The 19,767-nt window shown below is 30.3% G+C and overlaps 1 protein-coding gene across 1 annotated transcript in view; it reads left to right on the top strand.

Moving 5' to 3' along the window:
- The window catches only part of LOC132743874 (steroid 17-alpha-hydroxylase/17,20 lyase-like), a 34,380-nt gene extending 15,341 nt beyond the window's left edge, over positions 1-19,039 (top strand). The window contains exon 6 of the mRNA XM_060732453.1: positions 14,810-19,039. Coding sequence (XP_060588436.1) covers positions 14,810-15,156 — 347 coding nt within the window. The 3' untranslated portion in view covers positions 15,157-19,039. The remainder of the gene's footprint in view (positions 1-14,809) is intronic.
- Positions 19,040-19,767: the final 728 nt, after the last annotated feature.

Raw genomic sequence — 19,767 nt, 5'->3', positions numbered from 1 at the left:
TAAGTATTGATAATGTGACATAATTAATAATGGAATTCACTGCGGAACATATATGGTTCTCAAGGGTGTACGGAATTCCAAACGATATACGGTTAAAAATAAGGGTTATCGGTTCGAATCCAGCGGGGTGGAGCTTAAAGGACTGAAGCCTCCAAGACAGCCTGGCCTAAATAGAAAAATTCTACCAAAGACGGCATATTGGCAAAAACTGGCTTAAGATAAATCTACGTCAGTTAGTCCTCGCCTGGACCCCTGCTGAGTTTCCTGTCAGGAAAATTAGGCATTTTTTCAACATAATGTTTTTGACTCAGGTCATGCAGACGCTTTCATAGATAACTCTTGGTCAGCGAAGAGGCATATTAAGCGTCTACATGATACTGAGTAAATAAGCTTAAGAACTCTTAAAGACAGAAATATATGTGCATGTAAATAAGTAATAGCCCGCTCGAATGTGATGATGTTTTTTATGTATTTGTATTTTCTGCCATATCATTCTATGTATGCTTTGTTTAATTGTTCAACGACAGTGAGCAACGACGAATAAAATGTATGTGTTATTTCATTTTCAAAATTATTCAGCGATATCAATCTTGATATCATGGCTGATATTAGATAAAAAATATAGAATACTGCTGTAATTTTTTTAACCTGGAGAATAAACATTAAAAGGTTAGATTTTTAAATAAGACACTGTACAGAAAAAAACCCAGATAAAACTTATAAACATGTTAAAGTATGTATAATGAACGCACACTAAAATTTAAGTTAAAGAGCCCCACGGTGCTATTCGGTCCTTATCCGGTGCAGCACATCATAAGGTTGTTACGCAATATTAAGTTGTGAAAATAGTCTTTTATAAGTGCGCTTAGATATCATAGCAATGAAATATATTGTTGCTGATAACATGCAGTGATGAGATTTGATATATATTGAATACATATCTATTGATTTAAAGGTCACGATAGAGATGAGGAAAAGGCGAAAACATTGTCAATAAGATAATTGTCGAAAAAACGATTAATATCAACTAATGTATAAAGATAAACTTTATCTATACCTACAGCGCTTAAGTATTTCTCAATAACTTTTGTGTTGAAATACTGAAATTCCAATCAAGAAAATTCTGTAAATATAATTTGGAATTTACCCGTATCGCCAAATTTATAAAAAGAGTGGGGCAGTCTTGTTATATTTTGGCAGATTAATATCTTATCCTAAACATTTTCCAATACCAATCATTGGTCAGTCACAGTTAGTATAAAAACCATAAATCATTTGAATAATGCGGTCAATACAGCTAATCTTGATAATGAAAACATGAGCATATACACGGAGAGCAGTCTCCATATCACGTAATATTAGATAGTCAAAATCAGACAATAATTTACAAAATTCCAATGTATTGTACCTCGAATGTCATTCACTTATTCTTTGCTAATTTGTAATATGCAGGACTTTATCGGTACAAAAAATCCATATCGCACAAAAAGGGCATATATTCAGAATATTTCACCGCCATTGGTAACGTATTTTCGGCATGCGTTTCAACTTTTATTATTCCTTAATTTACGCAATATTTATTCCTGCGTATTGTTTTATGCATATCTAGTCAAAATAAAGACTGAAAATACTTTTATTTGCGCAGTCTTCGCCGTTGAAAGTTTAAAGTGCGCTTCGATGTATCAGCCAAAATGCGGTGTTCCTGAAATAATACGAATTTGCATCTTTTTTCCGCGAAATAAAATAAATCTTGTAAATTATAATATCATACTTTTCTTTTAAATACCAGAATAAGCAGTTAAAGTCTATCAGCATTTAAAACACCAACAACTACTAAGTATTTCTATGATACAAGAGAAGATTAGGCTCCTTTATTCAAGCGGGTATGATTTTCTATTTATGGAGTGAATTCCCTGGTGATACATGATGCTGTTTCTTTTAGATCACTCCCAAAAGCATATATTGCTCGGGATATCCTCATGTTGTATTTTTAATACCTTGAGTGGAAATAAAGTTGTCTGTCCGCTTGTCAGACTGTCTGTTTTTAGTTACTTCATTCAGGTATATATAATATACGTACCTGCTTCATTAAAAAAAAACAAAAAAAAAAAAAAAAAAAAAAAAAAAAAACGGAACGTTGAAATATATATAATTTAGAATTGACATTTTCCATTAGTTGTACAGTCAGGTAATATACCGATAAACAGTGTCTGAACTAGCAGACAACGGGACCATCACTGATAAACGGACAGATATATGTTTATCTTAAAATATGCCCGTTTCCCTACTATAGGGTTTGATTTTGTTTTGATAAAGATATCTTAATGAATGCAGCAAAACCGACTTTATTTGTATTGTCTTAGATATACATGTACTTGTATTTATTATGACTGACAACCGGCCTGAGATGTCAAAAATTTATCTTTAAGTTTTTATTCGTCTCTACACTGTAGTGAATATCTTATAGATATAGCTTAGTGACTACCGTCCAGTGTAAGAATTGAACATTTCATTACCACACGCTTTTCACCTAGTAAGGCATGTATTATGTTCACTCTAACGAATAAAGCCACATATATATCTATGAATACATTTATTTATCGTAAAGCATACATGTGTCCCTACAATACTATCTATATTTTCATATAGATGATAAAGCAAATAGGGCTACTCTTAACAATTAAACATTATGAAAACACCATCTTTTTTGTCCGAATTCTCTAAAGCACACATGCACTTGCAGATTTTATAAACAGGAAAGGCACCATTAATGCATTTGTATCCTGAAGTATACAATCATCCCTACAGTAAAGTGAATATTTCATAGAAATACTCTAAATTATGAATACCGTTTTGTATAATAATTGAAGGACATGATAAATATACTGCCTTTATTCGCCTCGCGCATTTTGATCTATACATCATGTTTGTGTAGAAACGATTATGGGCAAACGGAAAGATATATCTTTGAATATAAGATATACATAAAATAATATTATTTTCCTACAATATCGGCTATATTTGAAAGCGATATCGTTATGCCTTTTAATGAAAGAAAGTAATAATATCTCACCTTCTCCATTTGATGTCGGTAGTTAGCAGACGACTTTTTTTAGCAATACTATAGTATAGTTTAATTACTACTACCTTGCGTTATTTGAGCCGCGTCACGACAAAACCAACATAATGGGTTTGCGACCAGCATGGATCCAGACCAGCCTGCGCATCCGCGCAGTCTGATCAGGATCCATGTTGTTCGCTTACAAACTCTATAACAAGTAGAGAAACTGATAGCGAACAGCATGGATCCTGATCAGTCTGCGCGGATGCGCAGATAAAGATAAAGTATAGAATAGTGACATGACCTGTTATGGAATTATCTATGCACATAAATACCCGTGTTTTATTGTAGAAGGTGTCGAGTTTTGGGTTTCGGGGAGAACAAATAAATATATGATTTTTGTAACTTGAATGTTAGAACTTACTAAGAGCTCCCTTCCCGTGGAGAGGGAATAGGTAAGCAGTTGTCTGCATAGGCCTGAAATAATTCTCGGAATGCACCAGAAAAGATGGAAAGCCGCCATGTAACCTTTTCTTGGTTTGTGCGACGTAAAACCCAACAAACAAACACACATCCCCAAAATCTCACAATTTATATACAATTAGAAAATTATAGCAAATTGACAAGAATTTTTGATCATAATGCAAGTCAAAAAAGTGTATGGTCCTTTGAGAACTTTGTACGGAATTCGATGATAAAAGTTTAGTGATTCGATAGAAAATGGTACCGTAAGCACTACAAATCTGATCAAAATGTCGGAAGCAAATGGAATCCATACGCCTGAAAATAGCAAATTATTGAGTCTGTTTATGTACGGTACGGGAAAGTGCAAGTTACTGCCCGCCCCCTAGGAACGGCTTAAAGGTCTGAGGTAAAGAATTGCCATGTTTTCTTTGTTTTAAAAAGATTTTACGTACGTAGATTACAATGACAAACAACAAAAAAGTGTTTAAAAAAGTCCTTTGATGAAATAAAAAAAAAGTTCTGGAAAGTCGGGTTTTCCGTAACGCGATTTGTAATTTCAAACACGCCGTTTTTTACACAAATAGCCATTCAATTATTCAACTGGTTTGTAAAAAAGAAAGAAAGAGATCAATAAAACAGACAAAAAATATCCTAAACACTCTAATTTCTGTTACATACTAAGCGATGTACGGCGTACATGTATATATAATTTGTTAAATTACATTATTATATATGAACTATTCATTGTCAAATGTCCAACATCCTCAGTTTCTTCTTTCTTTATTTTTTATCATTCTTACAGTGATTATTTTCTTTTCTTTTCTTTTTTTTGTGTGTGTTTGTGTGTGTCTTCTGTAGCATGTATAGTTTTGCTGTTATGAAAAAGCCCCATCATGTATAGTAAACTAGTACTTTGTATGAAAGTTAAAATACTACTTTATTTATTTTACAATTTTTTTTGACAAATTAGATCACATTTATAGCTACTTTCTCCTAGTAATAAATATCTTACATTCTGTTCAAGCAATATTTAAATGTTGTACAATTCAAGATTGCACTTTCTTAAGAATTACAAAAAAAAATTGTTTCTAAGGCAAAATATGCATATAATTAAATAATACATAATAGATATGTTGATATTGTTTAGTAATTGTAGTCTGATCTAAATTTGTATAAATGCCTCGTTAAACATTTTGACCTGCCAGTCATTTATGTTGCAATCCAATCAAGTTATTATCCAAAAGATAATTCCTTTGTTTACATTGGTGATTAGAACTGCACTGACCACACCCCGCCAAAATTTAATGTACAGATGACTGTCATTAAGGTAATCATTCAATCGAAATCATAATATTTAAATTCTATTCTAATTCAATATCAGACTAATTGGACATTGGTAACAATAATAATAATAATTAATTAATTAATTAATTAATTAATTAATTAATTAATTAATTAATTAATTAATTAATTAATTAATTAATTAATTTATTCATTTATCTATCTATCAATCTATGAATAATTGAATGAATGAATGAATGAATGAATGAATGAATGAATGAATGAATGAATGAATGAATGAATGAATGAATGAGATAATATATAAAAAATAAATAAATAAGTAATCGGTAGTTTCTGCCGCCATATTAATTGATGACATAGGAAAATCACTACCTTATTTTGTTAACCTTCATGTCAGTTTACTTATGTGTATTTCTTTTTCTCGCTTATACATTAAAATATATTCTGTTATGTGTCTTTTGGAGTGTTGTACAAGTTAAATTTATGTCAAAAATGATTTGTTATTTAAGTGCTCTAAATTAACGTGCCTACACGATTTTCAAATACGCCACTTTTTACACAAATAGCCATTTAATTATTACACAGAAAGAAAGAGATCAATGAAACAGACGAGAAAACATCCTTAACGCTCTAATTCTGTTACAAACTATGTAATTAACGGGGTACATGTATCAATTAATATTACTTACATTATTATATATGAACTATTTATTTTCAAAAGATCAACATCCTCATTTTCTTTATTTTTTTATCATTCTTTTAAACCGTGTTTTTTTTGTTTGTTTTTTTCGGTTTTTTTTCTGTGTGTGTGTGTGTGTGTGTGTGTGTGTGTGTGTGTGTGTGTGTGTCTTTTATATAATAATGCTGTTATGAAAAAGCCCCATCATGAAGGGAAATAAAACTTAATTGATCTCAGTGAACAAAAGGATGTAATACGTAATTTATGACCTTCGATGGTTATGTTTTTCACACGTTCAAGTGGTCAACATTCTTTTAGGGGGCAACCAGACCTGCCAGTCATTTATGTTGCTATCCAATCAAGTTATTATCCGAAAGATAATTCCTTTGTTTTCATTGGTAATTAGAACTGCACTGACCACACCCCGCCCAAATTTAATGTACAGGTGACTGTTATACTGGTATTGAAACTTAAGGTAATCATCCAATCGAAATCATAATATTTCAGATCCATTCTAATTCAATATCAGACTAATTGGACATTTGTTACATTAACGAATAAATTAATTTATGAATTTATGAATTTATGAATTTATAAATTTATTAATTAATTTATTTATCTAATCAATTTATTAATTTATTAGTTTATTAGTTTATTAGTTTATTAATTTACTAAATTTTTTATTTATTTATTTATTAATTTAATTAAATTATAAGTTTAATTATTTATTAGTTTATTAATTTATTGAGTTATTAATTTATTCATTTAATTATTTATAATCTGTCTATTTATATATTTATAATAAAATGAATGATGTTTTTATTTTTTTTATTTATTTACTTATTCATTCGTTCGTTCGTTCATTCATTCCTTCATTCATTCATTCATTCATTCATTCATTCATTCATTCATATAGAATTTATTAATTAACTTATTGATAAATAAATAAATAAATAAATAAATAAATAAATAAATAAATAAATAAATAAATAATCGGCAATATCTGCCGCCATTTAATTGATGACGTAGGAAAATCCCTACCTAATTTTGTTAACCTTCATGTCAGTTATACTTATGTGTATTTCTTTTCCTCGCTAATTCATCAAAATATATGCTGTTTTGTTTCATTTGGCGTGTTGTACAAGTTATACATATCCAAACAAAAATGCTTTTGATATTTAAGTGCTCTAAATGAACGTGCCTACACGATTTTCAAATACGCCGTTTTTAACACAAATAGCCATTCAATTATCCAACTGGATTGTAAACAAAGAAAGAAAGAGATCAATGCAACGGACAAAAAAACATCCTAAACGCTCTAATATTTGTTACAAACTATGCAATTTACGGCGTACATGTATATATAATTTGTAAATTTACATTATTATATATGAACTTTTCATTTTCAAATGATCAACATCCTCATTTTCTTCTTTCTTTATTTTTTTTTTATCATTCTTTTAAACCGTGTTTTTCCTGTGTGTTTTGTGTGTCTATACTATTATGAAAAAGCCCCATCATGAATGGTAATAAAACTTAATTGATCTCTGGGAATCAAAGGATGTGTAATATGATACGTAATTTATGACCTTCGATGGTTATGTTTTTCACACGTTCAAGTGGTGTCAACATTCTTTTAGGGGGGCAATCAGAGCTGACAGTCATTTATGTTGCTATCCAATCAAGTTATTATCCGAAAGATAATTCCTTTGTTTTCATTGGTAATTAGAACTGCAATGACCACATCCCGCCCAAATTTAATGTACAGGTGACTGTCATACTGTTTATGAAACTTATGGTAATCATCCAATCGAAATCATAATATTTCAGATCTATTCTAAATCAATATCAGAATAATTGGACATCGGTTACTTTAATGAATGAATTAAATTATTAATTTATAAGTTAATTAATTACTTTATTTATTTAATCAATTTATTGGTTTATTTATTTATTAATTGATTTATAAATTCATTTATTTAATTAATTTATAAGTTAATTAATTTATTAGATTATCAATTTATTGATTTATCAATATATTAATTCAATTATTTATTTTTCTATCTATTTATATATTTATAATTAATTGAATAAATGAATGAATGAATGAATGAATTTTTTTTTATTTATTTATTTATTTATTTAGAATAAATAAATAAACTAATTGATAAATAAATAAATAAATAAATAAATAAATAAAAATAAATAAATAAATAAATAAATAAATAAATAAATAAATAAATAAATAAATAAATAAATAAATAAATAAATAAAATAAATAAATAAATAAATAAATAAATAAATAAATAAATAATCGGTAATTTCTTTTGCCATTCTAATTGATGACGTGGGATATTACTTTGTTAACCTTCATGTCAGTTATACTTATGTGTATTTCTTTTCCTCGCTAATACATCAAAATATATGCTGTTTTGTTTCATTTGGCGTGTTGTACAAGTTATATTTATGTAAACAAAAATGCTTTTGTTATTTAAGTGCTCTAAATGAACGTGCCTACACGATTTTCAAATACGCCGTTTTTAACACAAATAGCCATTCAATTATTCAACTGGATTGTAAACAAAGAAAGAAAGAGATCAATGAAACAGACCAAAAACATCCTAAACACTCTAATTTCTGTTACAAAATATGCAATTTACGGCGTACATGTATATATAATTTGTTAACTTACATTATTATATATGAACTATTCATTTTCAAATGATCAACATCCAGTTTTTCTTCTTTTTTATCTTTTATTATTCTTTTAAACCGTGTTTTTTTGTCCTTTTTTGTGTGTGTGTGTCTCTTATAATTATGCTGTTAAGAAAAAGCCCCATCATGAAGGGTAATAAAAGATAATTGATCTCATTGCTAATTAGAACTGCACTGACCACACACCGTCCGAATTTAATGTACAGTTGACTGTCATACAATTAATTAATTTATTTATTTAATCAATTTATTAAAAAAATATTTATTTATTAATTCATCAATTTATCAATCTATTAATTTATTTATTGATTTCTTTATTTAATTATTATTTTTCTATTTATTTATATATTTATAATTAATTGAATGAATGAATGAATGAATGAATGAATTTATTTATTTAGAATTAATTAATTAAATTGACTGTCATACTGTTTAAAATTTTTTTTGAGTATTTCTACAATGAATAATAATATTTATTTATTTAAGTCTCATTCATGCACATACACAAATAAAATTCATAAGCAAACATAAAACACAGAAAAGTACATGACCATTCAATCATTGAATTATAAGAGACTAGTAAAACATTTATAATAACACGATAAAATATCATACTAATCATAAAATTATATCCTACTATAAATAATAACTAACTACACAGAACAAATACTATAAATTAATGGAAAGAAATATACATTTATATATTTATATGATTAAAAAAAACAGTCGCTATTAATGTTTATGAAACTTAAGGTAATAATAGCGAAATCATAATATTTCAGATATATTGTAATTCATTATTAGACTAATTGGACATTTGTAACATTAATTCATAAACCAATTAAATAATTTATTTATTTAATCAATTTATTAAAAAAAAATTTATTTATTTATTAATTCATCAATTTATCAATCTATTAATTTATTAATTAATTTGTTTATTGATTTCTTTATTTAATTAATAAATAAGTGTATTAATTTATTAGTTTATTAATATATTGATTTATCAATATGTTAATTTAATTATTTATTTTTCTTTTTATTTATATATTTATAATTGATTGAATGAATGAATGAATGAATGAATGAATTTATTTATTTTTTTATTTGTTTATTTATTTATAATTAATTAACTAACTAATAAATAACAAATAATTAATTAATTGAGTAAATAAATAACTGATTGGACCGGACCTATTTCATTTTAAAAAGGTCGGAACCGAATATTAACATGTTGAAAAACTTTTACTGTTAAACTTCCGATCCAATAAGTAAAACAAAAAAAAAAGATATGGATGAATTCTCCCATAATGTTATTCTCCCATCACGCTCTAATGGGGTATTTCTCCAAGTTTGCCATCATGGGAGATTTCTCCCATTTTAATTTTGGGAGGTTTCCGCACAATTTTAATTTTGGGAGATTTCTCCCATTTACTAAATGGGTTAGTTCAGCCAATGGGAGGATTGCAAAATTCTTTAAATATATTCCTCGACTACTTATAAGTTTATTATAAGTATTATATATTCAACACATGTAAAAATATTTAGAAAAAAAAATTATTTTTCCTCCCACGGTTTTATTCTCCCACTTTAAGAAATGGGGTTTCAACCCCACTAAAGTCCCAGTGGGATACGCAAAAATCCGTGGGAGAATTGAAAAACCCCATGGGAGGTCACATTTTGAACGCTCACACAGCGTTTAATTATTGCGCTATCTTTGTGTAATCGGTCAATAATCGTTTATTTTTATCCAAATTACTGTTTGATTTAACTTGTTGTATTGAAACTATGTTAAAAAGGGTAGTTGAGTTTGCGAAAAATTCCGGATTTGCAAACTTATTCCGGAGGCTGTTTTTTGTTACAGAGTTCACTTTACGATAATCTGTACACATTCTATATGTTCCATTTGATTTCGGTACAAGAATACATGGAGAGCTGTAACTGCTTTGACTTGGTTCAATAAAGTCATTATCCAATAAATACTGAACTTCTTGTCTTAGGTACTTTTGTTTTATAGGATTCGTTCTATATGGATGTTGTTTTATTGGTTCAGAGTTTTCAAGAATGACGTCATGATGTATTTTGTCAGTCCGTGTGGGAATATCAGGAAATAAGTGTTCATATTCATAAATAAGCTGTTTCAGTTCATCTCGTTTCGACGGTTCTAAGTGAGCAAGTTTTTCATCCAGATTTTTCAGAATATCAGAGTTTTCAAGCTTTGCTGAACCAGGATCAGACTTTTCAAAATTTTCACACCTATTAGATTCAATTGAACATTGATTTTGTGGAACAGAGTTTACAAAAGATATAGGTTTACTAATTTTGCTATCTCTGTCAAAATATTCTTTTAACATATTTATATGACACATTTGCTTTTGCTTTCGCCTCCCAGGAGTATTAATAATATAATTAAGGTCACTGACTTTCTTTTCAATAGTATAAGGACCAAAGTATCTTGCCTGTAATGGTTTTCCAGGTATAGGTAAAAGAGCAAGTACTCTATCACCAGGGTTAAAACTTCTTTCCTGAGCATTCTCATCATACCTTGATTTCATTTTACTTTGTGTTGATTTTAAATTAAGCCTAGCTAACTCACATGCATTAGTCAACCTATTTCGAAAATCTGATACATACTGAAGCAAATTTAAAGATATGTCATCTTCAGACAGGAATTTCTCTTTTAGAAGTTTTAAGGGTCCTCGGACAGTGTGACCAAATACTAATTCAAAAGGGCTGAAGCCAAGAGATTCCTGAACAGATTCTCTTACAGCAAATAACAATAAATGGATGCCTTCACCCAGCCCTTTTTCAGTGCCCAAAAAATATAACCTTACCCCATATTTTTAAAGAGTTGGTGAAATCTTTCTAATGCCCCTTTGATTTTCAGGATGATAGTTGAAGACCTAAGGTTAAATTTCCAAATTTCCGTGCATGACCTGCGGGAAAAAAATCCCCAAGACAAAAAAAATTTAAACCCTTGACCCAACGGGTTACTGATTTGGGTAAAACCCAACCCAAAATGTAAAAAATTTCCCAAGACCCCCTTAAAATAATATTTTTTGGTTTTTAATTTTCCCTTAAAAGGAAAAAGTTTTAAAGGAAAAACCCCGGGGGGAAAGAAGAAAACACATTAAAAGTTAAAAAAGAAACTGAAAAACCTAAAATTTATTTTTTGGAAAAAAGGGAACCTACACTTTAAATAAAAAACCTCTATTTAAAAAAGGTTCATAAAAAATGCAGGAATAGGCTGTAAATGAGCTTTAAGTATTGACTGGTTAGGTTTTCCAACCATCTGACAAGTATGACAAGATTTACAGTACCTAGATACATCTGCTTTAAGGCCAGGCCAATAAAAATGACTGAGAATTTTATGGTAGGTTTTATTAACACCTAAATGACCTGCCATGGGTGTTTCATGAGTCATGTGTAATATTTCCTGGCGATAAGATTTAGGGACCACAATTTGGTGATTAACTGTCCACTCCTCTTCAGCAGGGACATCGGGCGGTCGCCATTTTCTCATTAAAATCCCATTCTTTTCATAATAACAAACAGGGACTTGTAAAGCTTCATCTTCACTAAAAGCCTTTTGAAAAAGGACTGAAATCTCAGGATCATTTTGTTGTTCCTGGATAAGCTGTGACCTTGACAACGTGTCATGACCTTGATCTTTAGATCTTGGTGTAGAAAAGTCAGATATTGAAAAATCTGTCTGAGTTTCAGGCAGAGTAGGAGTGTGAGAAAAATTTATTTCATTATCAAAAGACTGACCTATAAAAGTATCAGCTAAGTCAATATCTGAACAAAAATTGTCTTCTTGAATGGCCTTCTTAGCCATAGCTCGAGTAACTGCACATGAAGGGTAAAGGTCAGGAATTTCCTGCTCAATGGGATCAGGTATCTGATCCACACAAGGAGTGTCAGTTACAAGTGGATTAACCACTACCTTATCTCCAGCTAAGTCATTACCTAGCAATAAATGAACACCTTTAAAGGGTAAGAAAGATCTTATACCTACAGCCACCGGCCCAGTTACCAAATCTGAGGACAAATAAATATTATGGAGAGGGACATTAGAAAAACCACACTCTACACCCCTGAATAAGGACACTAGATCCAGAAGAAGTCTTCTCAGAAAAAGGCAGTGTATCTGCTAAAATAAGAGATTGAGAAGCTCCTGTGTCTCTTAAAATTTTAATAGGGGTAGGTGGGCAAGTATCACCGATAAGTGACACGGAACCATCCGAAAGGAATGCTTCATAAATCTCCATTATAGAATCAGACTTGGGTTCTTTGACCTTCAAAATTGCATTGTTATCAATACAAGACTGAGGTTCAGACCTTGAAGTGGTAAGAACTGTGGGTTTGGCCTCATCACGTTGTTGTTGCCTCCTTTTTAAGGTAAAGCAATCAGAAATAAGATGTCCAGTTTTCTTGCAATAATTGCATGTAGGACGAGATAAGGGATTATGACCTTTATGTTCATCAGATGACTTTGGTTTGGGAGTATTTGACTGACTAGATAAGCCAGATAAATTACCAGAACTGAACTTGGAATTAAAATATGAGGGTGTGGACTTCCCTTTATTTAAAAATGAGACTTTGTGGGTTAAAGAATAATCATCAGCTAGACGGGCAGCTTCTTCTAAAGTTTCTACCTGTTTTTCATCTAAGAAAGATTTAACATCAGAGTGAATACAACTTTTAAACTCTTCAACTAACATGAGCTGTCTGAGCTTTTCATGATTTTTATTTATTTTTTTAGATAGACACCACCGATCAAAAAGTTGTTCTTTTTTTCTTGCAAATTCGACATGGGTTTGACCAATTTCTTTCTTAGAATTTCTGAATTTTTGCCTGTAGGCCTCTGGTACTAACTCATAACCTTTCAGAATTAATTCTTTTACATTATCATAATTAGAGCTTTGTTCAACAGTAAGTTGTGTATAGATTTCACGAGCTTTACCAATTAAGACACTCTGTAAAAGTAATGTCCAGTGCTCTCTTGGCCATTTTAAATTTTCAGCAACCTTTTCAAAATGAAGAAAATACTTATCAACTTCTTTTTCTTGGAAAGGGGGAACAAGCCTTATATTTTTAGTGACATCAAATTTTGAATTGATTCTATGTTCAAACTGATTTGCTCTCTCTTTGATTTCTAATTCTCTCATTTTAAACTGAAATTCTCTCTCTTCTCTTTCTTTTTCAAACTGCCTTTCTTCCCTTTCCTTTTCCATCTGTCTTTCTTCCCTTTCTTTTTCTAACTGTCTTTCTTCCCTTTCTTTTTCTAACTGTCTTTCTTCCCTTTCTTTTTCTAACTGTCTTTCTTCCCTTTCTTTTTCAAACTGCATTTTTTCTAGTTCAAATTTAAATTGAAGTTCAAGCTCTTTTATCTTAATTTCTGGGTTTGTTTCAACAATCAGAGAAAGTGCATCTTGTCCAAAAATATCTTCATCCACAAAATAATGAATCAGAAGATTTTTAATTTCTTGTTTACGCATTGAAGATTTAATTTCTGATAAATTATACTTTTTTGCAAGATCGAGCAAATCAGTTTTCTTAGCCAAATCTAATACCTCCTGGGAAGGTTCAGCTACAAACTTTTCTAAATCAAAAGACATGACTGCTTGCTGCTGGTTTTAAACTTAAATAGTGGTGTGTTTAAAAAATTTCAAAATGAAAAGCACACTTAATAGAACAACTATGGTATCAACTCAAATGAGTAAATACGGTAATAACAAAATGTAAAATAAACAGTAATAATTTCCAATAATGTAGCAAAAAAGAAATATTCGATCCCGGACGAGCCCCCAATTTCTGTTACGAGCCAGGCGTAACGAGAAAGAAAAGCCAGCAACAAACTTGTAACAATAACAAATTTATTACAGAAAAATTATTAAAAAATAAATAAAATAACAAATTATCTTTACAAATACCTGAAGTCCAAATAAAAATTACAAATGTCTAGTCTGATCCTGGAATGATCCTTTTTTAATAGCACAGTTAAATCCAAGTTAAATCCAAGAACACTTTAGAATAAATTCCCACAATAAAATCCACAAGAATAATTAATAATCCAAGCTCCAATAAATCACTTAATTTCCAAGTTGAATAATACTACAAATATATTGATGACTTAAAAGATCACTGATGACTAAAAAGGTAACTGATGACTTAAAGATAAGAGTAATGAAAAATGTCTCCTTATATATATTAACTAAGAAGTTTCTAGAATAGTCTTCCATTTACTACAGTAATCATAATCTAGCAACTTCAACAATAAAGATCATTCCAGAAATTTCTATCTAAATATAATGCATGAGTTTTCCACAACAGTTAAGAACGTTCTAGTACATACATGTAGTTTATGTTCTAAAAATAGAACAATGACAATATTGGAAATACCAACTAGTCAGCTATAATCTATATACATGTAATATGTTGCATACATAACAATATCATACGGATTAAATTGCTAATTATTGAGTGTAATGCAAGCACAATTTACTTATCGCAACAAAGATGTTTATACAATCATTATATTGTATCTGTTACTGATTCATTACAATATATATCTATTTATTCAGCCGGCTACCGAATTCCAAAAGGAACAAACATAGCCATTAATCACTGGGCGCTTCACCATGACCCAAGCGCATGGGATGACGTTGATCGATTTATTCCAAAACGATATTTAGGGGAAGATGGAAAGCTAGGACCTAAGCCAAAGAACTGGCTGCCATTTTCGGCTGGGACACGAGTATGTCTCGGAGAATCTGTAGCCAAACCAAAGCTTCATTTAATCTTCGCGAGTTTAATGCAGCGCTATAAATGGAAAATGGAGTCGGGATTATGTGCAGATATCGTCCCTGTTGGGTCAGCTTTTATTCTGGGTTGTAAGCCCTACAAAGTCATTGCTGAAAGGAGAATTTAAGTGACAGAAGAAAAAGTTTTTTTTAATATAATTAGGGTAACTAGTAGAATATATCGTGAAAGAGAACTAGTATAATTAAAAAGTATGACATTATATTCAGTAGAAGACATGTTTAAATTGTACTATTATATTTTTTAGCATGTAGAAAAATATTTGTATACACTGTTATATGTAAATTCATTTTTTTGCTCCTTATTAACACGTAGAAGTAATATTATTTACATCAATATCAAAATGTTATTTGGTTTATATTTCAACTTCTCTTATATCATAATCTTATGTTACACGAGGCTAAAGACCATCAAGAGGTATTCTCGAAACGCAGTCCCTACAATACTCTGAAGCAACGGCAAACGAAAGGACACCAAGCGGGGAGGGAAAATCAAATGAGGAGGAGGTGCATAATTAGATATTTATTAGTGGCGGCAGAGCAACAATGGAAGAGGGGGATTGGTAGATATATCCGGGTCAATGATACATATTACAATATATACAAAGGATATTACGTGGGACGCAAACACATAACGCATATAACTGTTTGCAAAACATACTGAAAGGAACGTGATATTGTATCAATGTAAACTTATTTTTGACACCAAAGGTATTTAGCTTAACACTTGTGGACCTTTTTACATAAGCTATTTCAAGATAGATATGCAGCCCATTATCTAAAAAAAACCCTATTGTCTGCTTGTCTCCTCTTCGTGATTCTATCGTAACATCTGTTACATGTTTTCTTTTACTTGGATGTATAGCAGAGGAGCGTTGCTGACAGTTGAATGGTCCAATGAAACCGAGCCGTTAACATTTTCAATTTTGCGGTTTTGGGGTTTTCTTTAAGATATCCGTTTTCTTTATCTTATTTGATATTATGCTGTTTAACGGAAAATGTAAAATGTGTTATCTGGAAGATGTTATGTCAAAAATATGCAAAAATGAACTCTTTTTTCCAGATATTTTAATGCTACTGTAAGAACAATAATGCACTGTTACATGTACTAAGTTCACAGCAATTTTAAATTAAGCAATTTCCATGACATATTTACTTTCATCAAGTCGTTTTCATTCATCAAGTGCTCCAGTGCTTTTATTTGTTAATTATAATTATATTGTTTTTTTATGATTAAACTAAAAATGATTCTACAAGAAATAACCCTCAGATTTTGTAAGAGTAAAAAAAGAAAAGTTTGAAAAATACCAATAATAAATTCATTTTGTTTGAGAAATATATCCATTGTTGCTCTGCCCCCACCAGTAACAAATAACATTTTTATTTGAAATTCACAATTCACATAAAGAAGGAATATAAACAAGCAAATTCCGTTTTATGGCTATGGAAACAATAGGTAATTGTTAATGTTGGAATGCTTGACTGTCCTTCCGCTCGATGTTCCGCATGCAAGAATCATGTTTGTTGAAAGCTGCGTTCGTTGAATGACGCGTTTCCTTGTTGGCAATTGGTCAAAGGTCAAAATTGCTCGTAGACTTGTATCGATCAACAATTCTGTCTTTCCTGGATGGATGTTTTAGTGAAAATGTGTCATGCATTTAAATCAAATTTTGATGTGAAATGTGAAAGGTAGTCGTGTCTAGCCCATAACTATGCTATTCGTGGATGAGTTCTTTTTATATATCTGTATGCATAAATGTGTGCAAATGAAGCCAATTTATCGCACGCAAAGCTTAGATTTGAAATTCAGATCAAAAGAGCAAGGTAATACTTAATTTGAAAGCAGAGGGGAAATTATCGAGAGATTGAGATTGTTGGTTTTTTTAACTACTTGACCCTTACCGTTGTTGGTCTGAATCCAGAAAGAGACTTTGGATTCTTCTTGTGAAGTTGCTATTCACCTCAGTGATTCTATGCAGGTGCCTACACGTGCCTGAAATAATGCATGATTGTGAACCTATGTATATCTTCCTCCACCAGTAAGGCTTGAAGGTCGCCGAAAGACCTTTAAAGTGTCGATGTGTCTTAAAATCGAACAAAAGTATGATTTTCGTTTGCGATAAACATGTCATACATTGATGTTTTTTTTCGTAAAACAAAACTTTACATTTATGCGTGGCGGATATTTCTTAATTATTATACTCTAGGATGTTATTGTCATTTTTCTAAATATATTCGAAATGCATTTAATAACATTCTAAAAGCCGTCAATGCACATATATTTTGAACTTCAAAAATTATAAAATAATGAAAAAAAAGAACAATATACCTTTACTAAAAAACTTAACAACACCCAACATTGATTTCGAACAAAACAAAACAAAAATATATATATTTCAGCTAAATATTAAGACTGAGGTTTCAATCACAGTTAAGTTATCTTTTTTGTGGTTTATATAGATAGAAGTGTTCAATCCTAGAATGCCAGCATATTCGCCAAAATGACAATCCCGTACAATGTTCTTTAAGTGCACTGTGCGTGAGCTGAAGTGCAAGTACTCTATAAGGACGATTTTTGTACAGACGCAGATGATCAAAACGAATAAAGAACTGTCTTTTCTGAGACTTTCTATGATTTCCTGCTTGCGTGCATGCATCACTTCATAAGATTACTAGTATTTCGTTTCTCCAAGTTTTTTGTCTGAAAGAAATTTACAATACATTCAGTATGTTAATAAATATATTGCGCCGATACTTCAATTTCAAAGGTTCACTTTTGGTTACTGAAATACATCAGTTGTGAATGTAGAGATTTATGGAAGGTGCAATATGTATTGTAAAACTCTCTTAGTTATATTTTTGTTCAAATTGTATTCAATCCTTAGCACTTTTTGGTATTTAAGGCATTTGTTGTTGGAATAGACTGTGTCTATAAAGAGCTGTATAATTTTTACACAAAAGTTTGCGAACAGGTTTATCCTATTAATTTTTTGTTTATCTGGTGAGATATAGTGCTTTTAACCATGGTTTATAATATGACACCATAATGGTAAGTCCCGGAAAGCCCACTCGAGAGAGGTTCAAAATGCTTAATTTGTTATAAACACAATCGACAAAACCAAAATTACCCGAATGAGTTAGGACGTTGGTAAAATATATCTTTACATAGGCATGGTATATTTGAAATTACAAAACAGAGTTTTAACAACTTCTTTACTTGCTCTTTATAGTCGCAGCAGTAAGAATTGTCTACTGGAACCGAATGTAATATGACACCATTGATCAGATAGCTTTAAAACTTTTCTAACATTTTTAACATTTAATGTTTTAAATAAAGTAATTGAACAATGTATGCTCCAAAATCCGAATTATTTTAGGGTGATTTTCCTTAATTGCTTTCATGAAATAGGAGCACAATTGAAATGTCGAACAAAACGTGAAATTGTAAAATTACAAATTCGACATAAACGATTCATTACGTAACAAGAATATATTATAACAATCTTTTTTCTTTACCTGTCTGACGTATTATTTACTGCGATAGTTAATGCTTAGGTGAGACATTTAGACGATAGTATGGAAAGTTTTCATAAGTTGCTTAGACAGCAAGGAACATCACAAAAACAATTGCTGTGTAAGGTGATAGAAAACTTATTTTGTTCATATAAGAAAGCTCTGAAGAACTTGTGGTCTGGAAAGAGAGAAATAGAATTCCTAAAGGAAGTCCAAACCGGCGAAATGGAAACAATTGCAGGCTCGGTTGAACTGATTCTGTTCGCGACCTCTGGCGCCGGCTAAGCAGTGTTCAACATTTAAACATGTAATAGTAAAAATTTGAATTTAGAAAATCCACAGATGTGTTCATATCATTGAAGTTGTTACTTTTTTCTAAAACAATATAATCATAACTTATTTAAAATAAAAAACCAATTACCGGTCATTTTACAACAATGGACTGTCCAGATTAAGACTTAGTATGAACAAAGAATATCGAATTCTCAAAATATGTAAATGCATTTGTATATATAAAATATATTAACAAGCAAATAATGAAATCATATACCGGTAAAACAACAGTTGTAATGAGTAATCTTACAATTATATAATCAAAATATATTATCATGTTATTTAAGAAACAAAGAAAAAATAGAAAATATCAATTAAATAGTATTAATTGCAAGTCTTTAAGTAACTGATACCAAGTCTTTCTTCACCATCTCTGAAATTTAGCCTTGCAGCTTTGGACAAATGTTTTAAGAAATCATCATCATTCAAGGGATTTTAAGATTAAAAGAACTGCACTGAAGTTTTATCACACGACGGGACTTGAAATATTTTTTCGACATTAATGTTGAATATGATGTAAGCGTAGACCAACAACTTGTGTGCAAAAATTTCAGACCATTCGCTCGGTACGTTTTTCCAGAATAGTTATTTTAATTTCAAAAGAGGCTTTTGGACCTCAGTGGAGTTCATTTAAAAATGAAATGTAAAGACCTATGAATCCCACTCATAACTGTTACAGCATGTTTATTTCTAAAATTGTGTTTCATTTTTTTAGTTTTATACGACGGTTTCCAAATATTTACTCATTGGCCATATATCTGAACCATTCTTTGCTTCCTTTTGGCATTTAGTATAGTGACTGTGATTTAGTCTTTTAGCTGGAAGTCAACAAACCGCCGTGTATATGTTTAATTTACTTTGTGACAAATTATTCT

The sequence above is a fragment of the Ruditapes philippinarum genome, unplaced genomic scaffold, assembly GCF_026571515.1.
Source record: "Ruditapes philippinarum isolate M1 unplaced genomic scaffold, ASM2657151v2 ctg9844_1_1_1_1, whole genome shotgun sequence".
NCBI classification, from domain to species: domain Eukaryota; kingdom Metazoa; phylum Mollusca; class Bivalvia; order Venerida; family Veneridae; genus Ruditapes; species Ruditapes philippinarum.
The sequence above is the reverse complement of the archived record's forward strand: the minus strand, read 5'-3'. Positions and strand labels throughout refer to the sequence as shown.